The 19111-nt window shown below is 35.5% G+C and overlaps 1 protein-coding gene across 1 annotated transcript; it reads left to right on the top strand.

The window, feature by feature from the left end:
- The first annotated feature begins 1192 nt into the window (after nucleotides 1–1192).
- LOC123547722 (uncharacterized) lies at nucleotides 1193–9849 on the top strand. Its single transcript, XM_053550791.1, has 10 exons — nucleotides 1193–1507; nucleotides 2151–2427; nucleotides 3837–3970; nucleotides 4554–4721; nucleotides 5138–5293; nucleotides 6801–6912; nucleotides 7210–7304; nucleotides 7567–7783; nucleotides 8095–8187; nucleotides 9027–9849. The coding sequence occupies exons 1-10, from the start codon at nucleotides 1262–1264 to the stop codon at nucleotides 9725–9727; spliced, it is 2199 nt and encodes a 732-aa protein (XP_053406766.1). The 5' UTR covers nucleotides 1193–1261; the 3' UTR covers nucleotides 9728–9849.
- Nucleotides 9850–19111: the final 9262 nt, after the last annotated feature.

Here is a 19111-nt window from a genome sequence, read left to right as displayed (position 1 = left end):
TGAAAGAATAACTCAGTACTGAATACTTATTATTACGAATGCAATGAAAACTTCTTAAAGACAGCCGTGGTTTGTGTATACATTTGCCGGTGATGTTTAACATTCTGACGTTGCACCGAGTTCTATTCAATACATCCACAACGGTTTATCCTTCTTGATTATAAAATAATACTTCGCGAGGACATATCATAGAACCTTTATGACCGCCTCTAATACAATACCACTATAGAAGTTATTCATATAAAGATGTGAAACATAAATGATATTTGTTTGTTTCAGTGTAAGATTGAAAAATATTTCATGGCTGAATACCAGATGCAATATTTTCACGAATAGCATAGTCATAAGTGAAAATGTAAGCTATGGTGTTCATGAGTAAAATATATTTTGATCTTACATGTAAAACTAACAAATAGTCTTTTTGTTTCATGTTTTGACTAAATTTACCCATTTTATATTTTCTCACTAGTGACAAATATATTTGATATTATATGTAAAAATACCGGATTTATTTCTCTCTAATACTTTGATAATTCGCCGAAAACATGTAATAAAAATATTAATTTCTTTAGTTTCACTTTTGAACTGATATATTAAAACATTAGCAACATCAAATGAATAAAGACAGTCAGTATAGCACTGTATACAAATGATACGGCTATTTTTTGAAACGACACATTCCTATATATTAAAATCGGACCTAACTTACAAAATACAGTTAAAATTGTAAATTTGTCCCCTCGGTTCCCGTGCACGTACATACGCACTTTGTATACAATATAACTAGGTATGATTCATTGACGATAATAGATTCATGCTGGATTAGGTGTTTATGGTAACATGATAATGTTAGATTTTCGTAATATGGAACGTTAACCGATGAAAATATAAACTTGAGAATTGAGTCATGATTAAAATGCGATGGAATGCGTCTGTGATGTTAACGTTTCTTAGCAATGTCACAACCGGGAAACAATTTGCAAATTAAGCAAGCATTATTTTGTATTTTATTCTTTGGTGTATGACAAAGCATGTATGAACAGGAAAAAAGGTTCATGACTGTAGCGACCGTGCACCACAACAAATGCATGTTTATATATACTTCCTTTTTAACGCTAGTGATTAAAGTCAAATTTATCTTTACCCACACGACATCTCAGGTAGATAAATGTGCTCAACTCACTGAAAGCTTCCCACTTCTCTATCTTCCGACCACTACTTTACTTCAACCTGGTCGATCACTACTGGGAAATAACTTATTATGATTTTAAAAATTATCGCCTCTCTTTGTGTGTGTCTGGGGATCGGATACAGTCAGCGTGTAGACTTGACGCGAAAAGAGGAGAGCAATGGACCGGAAGTGGTTGATGCCGTTATTAACATTTTGCGCCGTTCGTGCATATTTCCAGACGACATGCTATATCTACGGCGAGTAGCCTACACCGACACAAAGGACGGTTTAGATAAATTCACATATGTGATCAATTATAATGGGGGCATTTGGCACGTAAGTACAGGAACGCGCTTTTACTTTACATTTTTTTGATAAGTAAATAATTGTGCACACTTTACACCCGTTAATTTTTTTCCAGCCTGTAAAAAAGTCATATGAGGTAGCTGTCCGATTTGCTTTACCAGTATAGTTATTAACAATGATAAGGGCATGTTACTGAGCAAAATGCAAAATGGATAAAAATGTCTCGTTCTTAACTTCCGCAAATGATATAGTGCAAAAACTATCTAAAGTCAGCAATAAATTAATTAAAACCTTTAAAGATATTCATGTTCTTATGTAAGCATTTAAGCCACTGGCATCAGACCAAAATGAAACTTGCCATTGCACGTACCTTTCTCTTTGGGTACCATGGTTATCATAGTATACCTAGGGGTAGGATATAACATGTTCAATGGCATTTTCGTTCTGGTCTCGAGCCAGTGTTTCAAGCCACATTCACAATACCTCGTTTATATATAGCATATATTATCCAACGATCTTCAATGACAAATCTGTCGCCTCAGTTTGACTGCGTTTAGACTGGCAACCCACAACAAGGATAAAGTCTGGTATGTCGTCCACTTTTCTGTAATTAATCAACTTGCCTCTTTACAAGCCTGAACTTGTTTGAACTGCACGTACAATTTTCTTCCAGATCGATGAGACAGATTTCAACAAGACCAGAACGGACCCTTTACTGAAGTCTTACCGCGATGAAATCTCCAAATCCCTATACATAAACTGGAATGCAGTCACCTACAGTGACCTCAGAAAACCACTCTATTCTGCCATAGCGACAGAACTATCCACCATTCTGAAAACTGGAAGCGGAAGTTTTCCTTTAACAGTTGACCGGCAGGCTGACCTTTGGTCAAATAAAGGAGCCAAAGATTTAGACGTCTTTGTGAATGCCGTGAAAGAATTAGAGAAAGGTATTATATGTTTTCTTAATTACAAATGGGATCAAGCGTTTATTAACAGAATTAATATTAAAAAGGTAAATGAGCCATGCCATGAGAAAACCAACATAGTGGCTTTGCGACCAGCATGGATCCAGACCAGCCTGCGCATCCGCGCAGTCTGGTCAGGATCCATGCTGTTCGCTAATGGTTTCTCTAATAATAATAGTCTTTGAATGCGAACAGCATGGATCCTGTCCAGACTGCGCGGATGCGCAGGCTGGTCTGGATCCATGCTGGTCGCAAAGCCACTATGTTGGTTTTCCCATGGCGCGGCTCAAATAATGAGTTCCTTATAATAGATTATTCAAAAAGAAGTTTAACTATAAATCATATAATTAGGTTTTTAATATTTAGTCGAATGTTATTTTCTGTATTTAGGCTAATTATATGTCAGTATGCAGATATTGAAAAATGTGTTTTTGTTGACAGAATGTGTTGCACATGTTTGTATATTTACTGTATGTACGTAGTGAACCTTAGCAGTGTGCATGTTACATATATACTAATCGTGGTTATTAGATTTGTATCCATAAAAATACGTGAGTTCTGCAGTGAGTTTACTCATTAGCGCATTACTACTCCGCGAAAAACCATACGCTTGTACACGTACGATTAGAATATAAATGATACAACTATATACACATGCTCTTGTACCATACGTATTATACATCCATGTTCTTACAACAGGACAGGAGACGTGAGTAAATTTTCATGCAGATTTCTTATCTGGTGTAACGTCATTTGTGACATCTTTTTGATGTGAGTTGTCGTGTTAAAACTTTCAATAATAGCAATATTTTCAACTCAACACGAATTAAAGAACATATTAGTTGTATACTTACATTATATTTGCATGTCTTGTGCGAAAATTTACAGCTGTAAAAGAAAGACCAAACTACTACCATAACCATATAATACACCAGACAAATTTATGCAAAGCGCCTCACAATAAGGACTATTCTCTGGCTCCGGTCAGTTTAAAAAGTAAAACTATTACTGCCGCTTTGTGAGACATGACAACAGAGATGTGAGTATGCAAATATTGAACCAGTGCTAAAGTCTAGTGAAGTTCGGGCGTGTATAAATCAGCATCGAAATTTTTGTGTGTGTAATAAGTGTATAGGCAATTCATTAGAAAGCCAGTATGTGATTTATAACCTATTTATACTTAAACAACAAGTAAAAGAGCAATCCTCTATTTGGCCACTAAATGATCTACTTAGTCGATTCACTTAATAGGTACTGTGGTCGCTGGCAAAACAAACGAAATCAGTGACTCAAATATGTGAAAATAAGATTTGTAGGTAAATTAAACTATAAGTCGTACTTGGTCTGGGGTATTTATGGTGGCGATTTGTTCTACCTATGTATACTTCCAGGATCTCCTCTGAAAAAGAACCTAGACATTGTGTTCCTTCTCGATAGCAGTGCCAGCATGACAGAAGCAGACTTTAACAAATCTAAAGACTTCGTGAAAAACTTCATATCTGAACTAGACGTAGATAATGGCTTGGTATGTATAGGGTTTATACAATTAACATGATATAACTAACACTAGAGTTATTGCCTCTTCTATACTTCTAAATATCGGAGGTATGTATTGATACTCAGGTAATTTAGCTAGAGGCCTCCACGACCAAGTGGTTAAGGCCACTGACTGTGAATCACGTTCTCCCTTACTGTGTAGAATATGCGAGGAAGCCATCCAACCGGCTTTCGGAAGGTCGGTGGTTCTACCTAGCTGTTACCCGCCTGAAATAATGTCCGGATTGGCTTCTGGGATGTTCCTGGAAATACTCCATATAACATGACCTATAGCTATCTTAGTGTGGCGTTAAACCCAACAAAAGAGCTTAGCGTGCGTTCTTCATTACACCAGTTGTTGAGCTCTCCGATGCAACATAATCTCGTACATTTGTAATTATTTTCATCATTTTTCAAAATGGACCTTCTACAAATATTTAATGTCTTTTTTATTCATTGTAATTTGAAACATAAACTGGTGAATAGTTCAAGCTGAATAAAGTAAATGCATGTTATTTTGAAAAATTTAAACGACATAAATATGTTTAAAATCTAACAAATGCTTTAAACAGGCGCGGGTTGCAGTTGTCGAGTTCAGTACAGTTGTGTACAATATTGTTGCCCTGGACAACAACATGACAGGTACCCAGCTTCGTGAAGCAATAGCCAAAATTTCGTACCAACCAGGAGGAACTAACACATTTGACGCCCTACAGTATATACAAGAGCACATACTTACGGTATTCTTACAGCAGATTGAAAATTGCTCAAAAAGAGTATTTGGTTTTGTGATTTTAGAAAATTATAAAAACACAAAATAACAAATAAAACTGTTTTTGTACACTCAGAAATGTAGATAGCTTGATAAACTTTTAAATCTGTCCCTTTTACATATTCAGCAATAAAAGTCTTTGTTTTTGTGTTACCTAGAATATCTATAAGAATTCAGAAACATAAAATTAAGTCGATGTTGAAATTTCATATTTTTTGTGAGAAATACTGAAATTTACGAGGCAAATACTAAGTCAACTTTGATACCTATTCCAAAATTAATGTATATATGAAAACACATGCGATTTAAAAGGTTGCTCAAACATTGAATGGAGTCATTTTGAAGAAAATAACGGTATTGTAGAAGATTTAGTCATCACTTCAGGTAAAGACAGGGTCAAGGTCAAATGCTGCCAAGGTCGTTGTCTTAGTAACGGATGGAAAATCAGCCGACAATGTTGCCACGATAAAAGATGCCCAATCTCTGCGTGGTTCAGGGGTAACAATTTTCGCTGTTGGGGTTGGAGCTCTCATTGATAAGGTAAGAATCATATCATATATTCCCGTCCGTTCGTTTGTCCGTCTGATTTTGTGTCCGTTCCATGGCTTATAATCATTCATTTTAAAAGACGCGGATATGTTTTCATCTCACCAGGACGACGTGAAAAACTCACGTTTCAGCTGTGTTCGCCCAACGAAAGGTATAATATTTGAGCTGTGTACTTCGTGTCCGTTTCATATCTTCTAAACCCCTTGAAGGATATTTACGCCTCTTTTGATGAATTTCTAATTGTGTCTTCCTAAGGTCAAGGTCACGCCAGAAGGTAAATTCTTACTCTTACAAGGCACAGAAGACGTCAAAATGCCACTGAATTGATCTGCACAAGGTTATATTTCATCAATTTTATATAATTTGTTTTTCTTTAGATGACACATTTTTCAGAACATTATTATGGATTTAAATATTGTTGTTATATTGGTTTGGTGACACAACGTTTACTTTTGGACTTTTCACTATGGTTTTACAGGTCTAGTTTCTTGTATGAGAATATCTATCACACTTTGTGCTTAAAACGATGGTTCCTTTTCATAATTCAATATGGCCTATTCTGATCACCTTCTTTTGTATAATTTAGGAAGAAACAGGCATAGTTTCTGCACATACGCGAGATCATATGTTAGTTGCTGGACCACTCTCTATTACTGGAGGAGTAGAAGTAGTTAATATATAAAATATGGTGGCGCCAGTAGAAACTTCTCTAACACGTCTTATTGTATATCTTATTAATCAGGTCACATTACTATCTAAAACGCTTTTTCGCAGCTATATAAAAAGCAATTAAGAACAATACATTAAAACAAAACGCTGAAAATGCTGTAATGCCTCAGCTCCGTTAACATTTTCAAACCTTAATTCGTCATTTTGAAACTAAAAGAACCACGCTTGGGCGCTATCTCAGCTATAATCATATTCGTTCAATAGGATAGTTCAATATAGCAATTCTAAGTTAAAATTTACAATCTTGACCTATGCAATGACATACATTGAAGGTCAATGTCAGGTGAGAGGCTAAGGTTTCTTTACTTTTATGATCAGGATAACTTCGATTTAAAAGTGTGTAAGTGTTTTAGATACGTTTTGTTACAGTATGTTTCTTATTTTTAAAGAAAGTCATTAAAAAACTATTCATTGAATATGTGTTTCAAAAAGCCTGAGGGCACTGACAAAAACTGTAAGATTGGGATCCTGTGTACTTATATGCAATGAACATTTTAGTAAACGTAGTCAATACGATATACTATTTCTAGCTGTGGAATTTGTGCTGTATTTGTTTCACTTCTATACAGAATGCAGACCCATTTATCTCTAACTTTGATAAAAAAGAGTTTCCATGCGAAAAGAAATCCTCTGCCACTTTAAGTTGATGCTGCAAAGCTAGTGTAATATGGTATTATTGAAACCATTATAATACTGACGTAGACTTAAAATGCTAAATTAAAGTCATTTATCTATATCAAATACTGATGTATATATTGTGTATCATCAGCGTGAACTATCACTAGTGGTGAGTGAACCAAGCTGTGCCCACCTGCAGACGGTTGGCAACTATACCACCTTACCAGCAGATAGTCATAGTAGCGCGCACCTTGCAGTTAAAGGTAAGATTTGTTCAGGACTGAAGGACATATATGCAGTTTGTTACAGGCTGAAAAGTTTAGCAAACACAGTTAGTCTCGATTTGCGAAGCAAACAGCAGTGTTCCTATGTAAATATATTTTAAGTTTATAATCATCATGTGAAATTGATCACGTAATGACCGATGAGTTCAATCATTTTTGGTACTGGTTTACTCGACCGATGCAAAGAATAATATATACGAGATGAGCTAATGACGTAATACTTTTATCATAAAGTTTACATCTCTGCTATGAATTGAAAAGAATTTCTGTTTGCAGCACCGGTCATGTTAAAGCCTGGTACCTACGAGTTTAACTGCTCGTCTGACATCACTGCTGTCATCATGGCAACAAGTAGTCCTAAAACGATCGAGGTGAGATTTTACATAATTATTATATACATTGTTTAAAATTTTATTTATTCGAATAAGCGCTTTATTTTCTACGTTTTAACTGTGTTTCCTCAATAAAATATCATTGCAACGTTTAACTGTTCTTGCCTTCGTTCTGAAAGTACATATGATCAGAAATTCTATTTAAACTATGCATTGATGGAATTCGATCGTTCTTTGATAAACTATGACAGTGAACACGTTTTTCTTTTGGGAAATGCAAGAGAGTGAATTTACCTTTCAGGTAACAACAAAAGATGGCGCACTGGATGTTTATGGTTCCGGTTCCACAGCATTTATTCCCAACTCCGCCATCTTTAGCTTCAACGAAACGGTAACGACAGAGGTACCAGTCGATATTTACGTCAGAGATGGGTCACAGATAATACTAGCTTTCCGAAATGGCGGTTGTCAGTCGAACTTTCGGGTAAACATTGTAATTGGAGATCATATTCAAACAGGTACATAGTGTAGAAGTCTGTTTAAATATGACTTTATGCGAAATGAATGTATAGAACAAGTAGTCAGACAGTAATAATGTGATCTTTTAGATAATTTATCTCTCAGACGAAAAAACTTCAGCTTATTTAAATTGTCTTTTAATGAAAGTCAGGGGACCAGCACACTCCTCGCCTTCCAAGTTGTGTGAGCTACACGTTCCACACTATACTTCCACATTTCTTCTGTAGTTGATAGAATAGTGTTTTGATACATATGACGATTTAGTAGTAACGATATGTTACATATCAACATTTTGTATCGTTCGTTTCAGGCAATAATAAGATATGTATTGAAGCGGGCCTGGTCGGCCGGTGTAGCCAGAAGGATCTTGTAGACAGTCCATTTATCATTAAGGGAACACCAGGTGCATTAGTTAGTGTTCTTTAATAGGAAAGCAAACATGGTCATGTTAAAATTAAACTTTTATGATAAGTTCAGTCAAAGGCAACTGTTTGAAATTCAGATTTAATCACTTTAAAATTTATCGTTTCATTGTCTAATGGATCCAACAAAGAAATATCAACGCCGTTGATTGTAGTATATGTTTTATATAGATATACGTTTATATGGACATACGTACAAAATATGTGTATGGTATGGAACGCCGCAGCTGCATTATGTCAGGAAATTTCATGTTATCATGTCAGAGTGTGGTACAGTGTCTTAATATGTTAAAAACTATGTTATCATGTCAAAGTATGGTGTTAACTTGTCAAAACAATGTCTTGTCTTATTACGTTAACTAGTCATGTTTTCATCTCTAAGCGTGATGTTAACATGTCAACCAGTATGTTAACTACATAATTTTACATAATAACAGGACTTTTTAACATATTAATAAGACACTGTTAGACAGGTTATCATCTCGCTCTGACATGGTTACATGAAATGTCCCGACATAAGAGGAACATAAGACAGGTGCGGCGTTCCATATGTACAAATACGAATTATTCGTGCTCTGTTTGCTCTTTAATATTCCCGATTTAATGAAAGGTATTTCACTTGTAAGAGACACGATATGAACTGAAAACCTTCAAAAATCATAAATCCAGATATTCAGAGTAATACTCGAGGTGAATAGCACTGGAAGTGAGAATTGAAGTCTTAACATTTCCCATCTGTTAGTTTCATACCGTTGTTTATAAATGAGGCTTACAATATGCTAACTGAATGAAAATTCTGAAGAAAAAAAATCATTTTCAGATCCTACTTTGCCGAATGTATGTGGCAAAAGTGATTCTTTTACGGCACCATATCCTGGAAAAACTGACAGATACCTCATTTGCGACTCTGGTCGTCTGATTGCCGTGTATTGCATGCCGTCCCAGAGGTTCGATCCATTATTGTTACTGTGTGTGCATACAACGGAAATCAGCACTACATCCACATCTACAACAATTCGAGCACCGACAAAACAACAGGCGCAGACGGCCGCTCATGTTCGAACCACCACCCCTGTACTAATACCAACAGTGCCACCAAAGACCTTCGAAAATCCATGTACACACGAACATATCTCCCAGGGCTCCTTCTTATGGCCATACCCTGGGGACGATAGGAAGTTCATCAAGTGTGGCATATTTGCTGCCGCCGGTACAGTGTTTGACTGCGGTGAGCACAAGTACTATTCTTCGACCGTTCATACGTGTCTCTATAGAGATGTTGTGGCCAGTTTGTACGGACCTAACGGTGTAACATATGACGGTCATGCTAATCCATGTAAGACAAATTACGCGGGTGATGTGCAGTACTACCCATACCCCGGGGATCCACACAAGTTCATTCATTGCGATGCATTCGGTGACGCTTTTGTAAAAACCTGCGGTGATCCGAACGAGGTATGGGAACCTCAGATAAACAACTGTATTCCAGAAGGTTTCCAGTTTCAGACAGGACTCGGCTAATGTTAATGAATAAAATACGAATTGTGTATATTTGTTTTATTATGAAGGACAGTTTTTGTAAGGTTGAATTAAATGTATAAGTCTCATAACTGTAGGGAAAAATGAAATAAATCTAAACTTGATTTATAGACTGATGTTTAATTTCACCTGAATCGTCGGCAGTGCATTCTTATTGATGTAGCTGCTCACATTTACGTTTAGCAATTTGACAATCTGTTCATTATTTAAGACAAGTAAGTCTCAAATTGTCTACCTCCTGAAGCTTGTCCCGCATCAGCCTCAATTCAGTATACATTGTTCCAGGCTGTCTCGATGGGTCGGTATTACGATATAAGTTTGTTTGAAAACAAAGAAAAGGTCCGAAGCTTTTGAGTACCATGTAAGTTTTTAGATAACTGGCAGGCTGAGACGGCAGTCAGCCCAAGTAGACTCTTTTGATTAACAAATATTGGTGGTAAGCCACTGTATATGTACTATGGAATACAGTTACAAGTCGTTGAAAGTTAAATTTTAATCCAAATCAAGATATATGAGAAAAGTATAGGAAAGATGCTTGATAAAGAAAACAAAGATTCCTGACACAAGTAATACAATTGTTATTGTTTTGGAGTTTATTTACTTCATGACTGTCTAAACATGCCATTTCCCTTGCCGTTGTAGAGCTTGTGTATAATTTTCAAAATTCAGTCATAGCCACTGCTCTTTCAGTCACGGTTATGTTGAAAAGTATAAGAGTAAACAAGCCACTTCCTAGCTTTTACAAACAGCCAACATTATTGAACATTATGCTAGATGTAAGCTGTGGTCAGATAACAACCCAGTTATTTTTTTCGCCAACTAGTTAATAGTTTATTTCTCCTAAAAAGTGTTATGGCAGATAGACATCCACCCAGTAACGCTCTATAGGATTATCAATTTCAAATAACTTAAAATAGTTCCCTTAGAAAATTTGTCTGCGAAAAAAGCAAAACAAGACAATATAATACACGTGTGCTTTGCTTTGGAAATCCTTAACTCTGAGAAAACATGATAAAAAATTCAGAAAGGGCATCATATCACAGAGAGGTTTATCAGCTCTTCAATATTTGAGGAAATAAATGAATCTATCTATCTATATAATTAAAATCAACAAACAAGCAACATAAAGAGAGATAATAGGGGCTGTTAGTCTTTTAATTAAACACAGAGCTTTCTAATAAGCGCAGCCAACCTAAACAAACAATATTGTGCTGACAGATGTAAAAATTTTAATCAAACAATTCGAGCATAATCAGTAGCATACAGCACACTGACATATGATTATTTATTATGTATTATACTAAAAGTGTGGGAAAATTAGTGACATAAGTAATTACAAAGCACCTTGTGTAATCGGTATTACTCTTGTTATTGTTATAGCAATAAATTTTTCACTGGTACTTGGAAATAGAACAAATAAATGGTGCGAACAAAAACATGAGTTCAGTGACGAGCATTTTGGTTATCGTGATGGTCGTGATCGTGATGTCGATCTAAAGCTGGTGCTATATACTTTATTGTACAGTCCAGAAAGTACTTTCTCAACATCATAAGTTATGTAGCGTTTCCATTGATTATATACAAAAACCTTTCATACAGTCAATCACTCTGCATTATGGGTCAGATTAATTGGATCTTATATCGTTTGTAAAACTATTAACATGATATAGTCTGTTTAATATATGATATAAAATGAAGTGCTAAAATTAGCCCTAATCTTAATATGTGTGAGTTTGTTGACGCAACTATTATGGTAAAACAAAGAGACTAAACGCTACTTTTTATACCACTTATTAATGGCATTGCTAAATCAGTTAACTATAATAACTTGACTGCTGATGATGTTAAAATATTTTCTATATATAAAGTGTTACTACTTACAGATTATATAAATGTTATTTACAACAGATGCTGTGCGCCTGCAGCACTAGAATTTCAAAATTTTATCAAAGGTGAAAAAAATCTACCAAACCTTGGACATTGCCCTTTTTCCAGCATGTCTGAAACAAACGTAATATAAAATTGTTAGACTTAAATTATTTAGCTATGCTCCGGACACAAAAAAAATGGACAGCTTTTACATTTTAACACAATTTGTGACCTTGACCTTTGACCTAAAGAGCTGGTTCAAGTGCTCTGTACTTCGTTTCATCGCCATCTACCTATATGCTAAGTTAAAGCCAATGTCTTTAAAGTTATGCTCCGGACATGAACTGTGACGGACAGGCAGACACACTCACCCGTTTTGTTTTCAAAGCGGGCGTATAAAAAGTGAAAAAAATCAAGCTTCAAACTAAACATGCTAAAGGGCAGTCTTTTACCTGTGTACCTTGTAAGATCTTAGAGCACATAGTGGTTGGTAATTTATTAGATCATTTAGATAAATTTAATATCCTGGTGGACAGAGAACATAGACGTTGCATAGAGATCGGATTTGCGGCCGTGTGATCTGAAGATCTCTGCACTTCATATTGAGCTGGATAGATATGCTGGTATTTGTTTACATAAAGGTTACTGCCAAAATTACTGCTATTATGCCTTGTTACGGCCATGTGATACGTTGATCTAAGTAAAAGGTACCAGAAGTTACCTGTTTGCCGCAAGTATCTAGCAACTTCTCCGCACGAACCAAAGGTGGATCTCAAATCATTTGATACTCAGTGAAGGTCTTTACCATATTATCACTGAGAATATACAACTTACACAGTGATAAGACTTGCGGCTGTGTGATCTGAAGATCTTCTTTAGATTTGGTATATGATTACATGAAGCTTTTTACCGGAATGAAAATCTTTAGTGAAAAGGTACATGTTTGTTTATATTTTATTTTAGATGTAACATGTTTATTATGTGAATTTATTTATTTATTTATTTATTTATTCCTTACATAATGTTGATAAGGTATTTCATTCCTTATAAAATAATGGTTTGGTATAAGATTCATTAGAAAATGTTGATTAGTTGTGGTCAATGGGGTAACATCCAGCTCGGCTTCTGTTCAGTCAGGGTCAGTCTTAGGACTTCTCCCAATTCTGCTTAATAGAATAGATCTACCTGTGTCTGTGTCTTCCAGCATACGTCGTTTTGCAGATGACTATGTGGTTTAAAGGACTATAAATTCGCAGACTGATTCAGCTCAGCTTCAAAGGGACCTTTACAGTTTATCATTAGGGGATGTCAACAGAATGAATGTAAACAGATGGCACACACTGCATGCCTCTAGGTCCAAAAAACCTTTAAGTACATTCTACACCTATTTATGCGTGGATGTAACACCAAATTTATCTTGGTCTCCCCAAGTAAATAAAATTTCTAATAAAGCTAGTCAGAGCTTAGGTTTCTTAAGGCGGAACATGCATTCTTCTAAAAGTTTACCATTAGAAGGATATAGATAAACTAAAAACATTCAAAGTCAAGGTGCAAGATTTTTAACAAACAATTATAGCAAGACCCCGAGCACAGTCTCAAATATCATAAAAGACTTACTTTGGAATACATTGGAATTTAGAAGACAATATAGTAGACTAATTTTATTATTATCATGTAGATGTTGATCCAAAGCAATACGTTACACAATACACAAGGTAGTCCAGACACTACAATCATCTGACATTTCAGATACCATCTACTACAGCTGTTTAGCATTAATTTTGTATCCTTTGTGGTAAACTGTCCATAATGTTTGACAACTTAACTTACTTCATTTTAATTTAAGTGTACTATTCTTTGTACAAAATGGCCGCCAATTTTAATTTGCCACGCCAATATGTGGCAAAAACAGCAGTACTTCTGTACATGCTATCTTAAAAATTCTTTCGCAAAAGTAAAGAACTTCAAATTCTCATGCACGCCATACTTTTCAATTTGATTTTATGCCACCAACAAAGCAGCAGTCAACATTAAAATCTTAACTTTCCCATGGGAAATGCTATTTTCCCATAGGAATGCGGTCTTTTCCCATGGGAAATACACTTTCCCATGGGAAAATAACTTTCCCATGGGAAGAACATGTGATAAATTTCCCATGGGAAAATGGATTTCCCATGGGAATTTCCCATGGGAAATATATTTGTTTCTTAAAATGATAAATCATCATCTTTTAAACTTATTCTACACTAGGCACATCATAACATGACTTTGGAAAAAGTTATTTGTCATTTTATCATTTTACAAATTTTCCCATGGGAAACCGTTCCCATATTTGGCCATGGGAGGACGTTCCTATGGGAATCATTCCTATGGGAAATATTTTCCGATGGGAAGACTTTTAAAATATTCCCATGGGAAATATTTCCTACAGGATATATTTCCCATGGGAAATATTTCCGACGGGAATGATTCCGGTGGGAATATTTGATATAAAATAAGTCATGTGTACAATTTTCCACAGAAAACACTTTATAAGAAACTGAATATTCTAAACTGAATAATACCTTTTTAGATATGGAAGCGTCCGATACATATCGTTTAAATTGGCATCAAACTGGAATTCTAACACGGTCCGATTTATTTTCCTATTAAACAAAGAAGGCAGAAAACAGTTATATAAAAATCACTGTTCTGACGTCACAATTATTACGTCATGGCGTCAAACGGCATAGCGGCGCGCAGGAAAAGAAACCGATTGACGTGCAAATATTTAATGAATGTCGTCAATGATGTACTTAAAAATCCTTGGTAACGTGTTAGAATCGAAATAATATATCTCATTCAGTGATTTGCTCTTGAATAAATCATTGTTTGTCGTTCAGATGCGTATTATCACTTGGGCTGCGCCCTCATGATATAATTCCTTCGCATCTGAATTCCAAACAATGATTTATTCTGCGACAAATCACTGAATGAGATATATTATTTCTTAAATAGAGTATGTCAAATGGGAAATAAATAATGTTCTTGAGGCGTCTACAGGCGATATTTCTTTTCACATTTAATTTAAATACAGTAACTGCAAAATTACATCTAAACCACACTGCTGTAATCTGGAGTTACTACTCATACTAACCCTAATAATGCTGGACACGATTGAGTCTACCTTTGCGGTCAGTGTAAATCATGATGAACTTGCACATCCGTGCAGTCTGATCATGATCTGCACTGTTCGCCATTCAGTCGGTATCCTTTTGTAAGCACCCCGTTTAACAGTTCATTGTACTGTCCAAACTAAAAGATGGACAAGTTCATTACAGAAATTCAGCAGGGTAAAGGCTAAAATAGAGTTTAATATTCTCTCTCTTCTTTGTCAAATCTCAAAGAAGTGAATAAAAAACATAGCTTTAATTTAAATCCTAAAGTGAAACAAGAAATATCTTTAAAAATGATGGTCGGCGAATTGTAATAAGGAAAGAAGTTTATGAATTTTTCATCTAACATTCATCTTTCATCTAACATTTTTCAAATTGCAAAACTAAAACACGCACTTAACAATTTAAATGGTTCTCTTTTAATTTTTCGCAAAGGTTTCGTAGGGTTGCAATTTTGTTTCGTTTATCCTTAGACGAATAATTACAGCAGTAGTTTGATGAAGATTCATGAAGCGGTTCATGAGAAGAGGTCATTAAACGTGTTTATATTTTTAGCTTAATTGGTCCCTTTCCCCATTTGTAACAAAATATCAGGAGACCTTACGATATTGTTACACATCGAGTTTGATAAAAATCCATTACATTTTAGTGGTTAATGCGAAGAAAGGCATATCTACTTTAGCTATAGTGGTCCCTAATAGGCCCAAGTTCCTATATAAATAAATTTGGAAGAGGACCTATAATGATGCTCCAGACAAGTATGACAAAGATCCACCAGCTGTTCATGAGACGCTGTATAAGGCGTTTCTAGTTTTAGCTCTAGCAGCCCCTAAAAGGGGTCAAATGTCCCAGCTGAACAAAGTTGGCTGCGGGCCTAATAAAGATGCTACAAATCAAGTTTGATTAGAATACATGAGAAAAAAATCAATTAAAGGATTTTTTATTTATTATTTTTATTTATTTCTAAAATAGGCCAACTGATCCCGCTTTAACAATGCATATTCGCTATTCATGAATCTTTGGACAATGACGTCACACCTATAAAAAGGTGAAGGTCAAGCAAAACATACACATAATTATTTCATATTTCTGTTTCATAAGCAAAGTTGACCGTAGTCATATCACATAGATAAACTGTATACAGCGCATCTTCATTTCAGTGTAATGAGATTCAGTCATTATATAGCATATATATATAATAAAACAGATTTCAACTGAGTTCAATATTTGCATACCATACTAAAGAAAAATATTCATATATAATAAATCAGTTCAATAATTTATAACAAATATATCAAAGCAAACAAGTACTCATTTTAATATGCAATCTGAATAAGTCACAAAAGCAAGAAACCTTTTCATATACAGACGACAATTGTAACAAGGAAAATCTTTTTAAAAAGCACTTCTCTACATCAAAGAATCTTATCACACCCTTATTCATGTGATACGCAGACCGTATTCAGCTCTTTCTTTAATTTGATATATGTTGGTATTTGAACAGGTTTTTATCATATTTATTAAACTTACTTATCATTTTGAGATATATCAATATTCTTGCTAAATATACTGAGACAAAGTTAGCTTTAAAACTGTGAACAGCGTCGTTTAGGATAAACGCGTTGTCTACATTTCACTCAGCGTAGCACAATCAACAGAGTGAAAGAAATTGACACTCTCGTCCAATCAGGCAGAGTGTTGCATAAATCTTCCATTTTGATAAATTATCTATAATGCGTTATCAAGTAGTTTGATTTGCAAACTGAAGTCACGTGGCATAGGTAACGAAAACGAATTTAGACGGCGTTCGCCGAAAAAGTGGCCATTAATCGTTCTGTCTCATGACGCTACTTCATCAAATAGCTCCTGCAATAGCTTCTGCGCTGTTACTAGAGTGGTTTTCTAATCATATTCATTATGCATATTTCCTATAACCCCTTTTTGTGTTTAGCATACAATTAAAACACTGTGAAACTACAAAAAAAACTGACAAAGGCTCTGTTGAGTATCATCCTTCGTCAAACTCCTGTTCAATTTTTTTTTATCGTAGAAGAGGCCGAGTCTGCACTGTGACAAGGTCGTGCAACAGCACAGTCACGATTAAAACAAATCCACATTAATGCTGGTTTGCTGTCATTATCACATATGAAAATATAGTATTTATATTTACACGCAGATGGTGTAATGAATTAAATCTAAAAAGATATTGCTAATCTAAAATCTTCTATTAAATATGTGTTGTTATTATAATCTGAAACATACTTATTTCGTTCACAAAAGAACTACGTTTGTAGTGTGCGGTCAGTTTGTTTTGTTTTGTTTTTTATCTCTAAATAACACGGAATACATTTTTTTTTCGGAGATTACATACTATTTATGCCCAATAAAGAATCAATGTATTCCATATATCGAGGCTTCACAATCAATCTTGAGTTCTTAGATATTTATAAGAAATGAAGCTCATCATATTCGGCCGAGTTTTGGTAGCGACAAAATGCGATGCAAGGGTACATATGATTAGTTAAGGATCATGGGTTGAAACGTATTTTTTTAATTTTTAAGTCAGGGGCTGTGCTCATATTTATATAATGCACAAAGGAGAGAGATAAAAGGAGGGAATGTCTTCTATAAAAATGGTAGCGGAGTGGGTTTGGAACTCCCCTGCCGAGATATAGTTTTCGTATAAAAACAACCAAAATGTAGATTCCTAGGCGTTTGGAAAGGGCATCATACGACGCTTCCTATGCGATATATTGTTGTCGGAGGGATAACCCACCGAGAGTTTTAAAGCACGAAAATGTTGAATTCTGTTAAACGAAGTATAACTGTGAGAATGGCACGTGGGTCCTCCACCTAGGTTTGTTATTTTTTAAACATCCCGCATAAAAATAAATGGTGAATTCTGTGCGTGTTTTAGGGGTTTAGATTGTATTTTCTTGCACACCGGACTGGCCTTTCCGGTGATTTTACCCATGCCGGCAAGACCCATCTGGCACCCCCGCATGCAGATGACTCTCGTGCTGTTATGACACACCAGTGGTTCCATGAACTGATAATATATTGTTTATGTTAAAATAAGAAAAGCAGGTACTTCTCTCCGTTCTGTAGTATATATCTCGATTCAAATACGTTAGATTACATAGAAACATAAGTTACGCTACAACGCTAAACTTAAGTGGAATTTTGTTATTGTGCGTAACGCAAACACATGACGTCACTTCTGCTTACGGCGTTATTTCCGCGCTCTACTATAAGAAAGAGTGCTACAAAGAAAATATTTCTACCTGTTATTTGTAAATATACGTATGTAAGAAAAATAATCCGCCGAATAAATGCTAACATGTCGACGATAATGCACGAAAAAATTTCAGTCATATCTTTCGAATCGGATGGAAATATCCGTCCCTCGGCCATCTACGCATGGGCTGTAATTCGGCAAGCCTCATTACCGCCCAATGCGCAAGTGCCCTCGGGACGGATATTTCTATCCGATTCGTAAACACATGACAGATATTATTATTCCTACACACTGGACTGCCGTTTCCGGTGATTTCCCTCATGCCGGCAAAACCTATCTGGCACCCCCACCCACTCCCCATGCCAGATGACTCTCGTGCTGTTAATGACAACCAGTGGTTCATGCATTGATAATATATTGTTTATGTAAAGTACGAAAAGAGCAGGTACCTTGATAGTTTCTCTCCATTCCTTATAGTATATTTCTCGATTCAAAATACGTTCGTTTACCGTAAGAACATAAAGTTACGCGACAAACGATAAAACTAAAGCGGAACTTTGTTATTGTACGTAACGCAAAACATCATGACGTCACTTCTGTCTACGGACGTTAATTTCCCGCGCTTTGTGTTCATTCTCTACTATAAGAAAGAGTGCTACGTAGACCTAAGTATTTCTACATATTATTTGTAAAATACGGTATGCAAGAAAAATAATCTGCCAGAATAAAATGCTAGAATGTATACGATATGCAAGCCTCATTACCGTCCAATGCGCAGGTGCCGTCGGGACGGATATTTCTATCTGATTCTTAAACACATGGCAGATTATTATTATTCCGACACAAAAAGTTTTCTTCTTTTTAAAGGTGATGGGTTTCGAGAGTCCACCACAAATATCTTTGAAACACAGCGTATAAGAATTGTAGAATGTGGCCGGGGCTTACTCGAATAATTTTCTAAAAACTGAATTCTCCAACGTTAGATTTTAGATTTTTATTTTTGGTGTATACATGCGAGTGGTGTTCTGGGGTCCTCCCGGAAAACGCATGGAATGGTTGGTTCTGTGTGTTAAGATGTATATATAAGATAAATGTATCATTTAC

This window comes from Mercenaria mercenaria, chromosome 9, assembly GCF_021730395.1.
Source record: "Mercenaria mercenaria strain notata chromosome 9, MADL_Memer_1, whole genome shotgun sequence".
NCBI lineage: Eukaryota > Metazoa > Mollusca > Bivalvia > Venerida > Veneridae > Mercenaria > Mercenaria mercenaria.
Note: the sequence above shows the minus strand (reverse complement) of the source record. Positions and strands in the feature narration are given on the sequence as shown.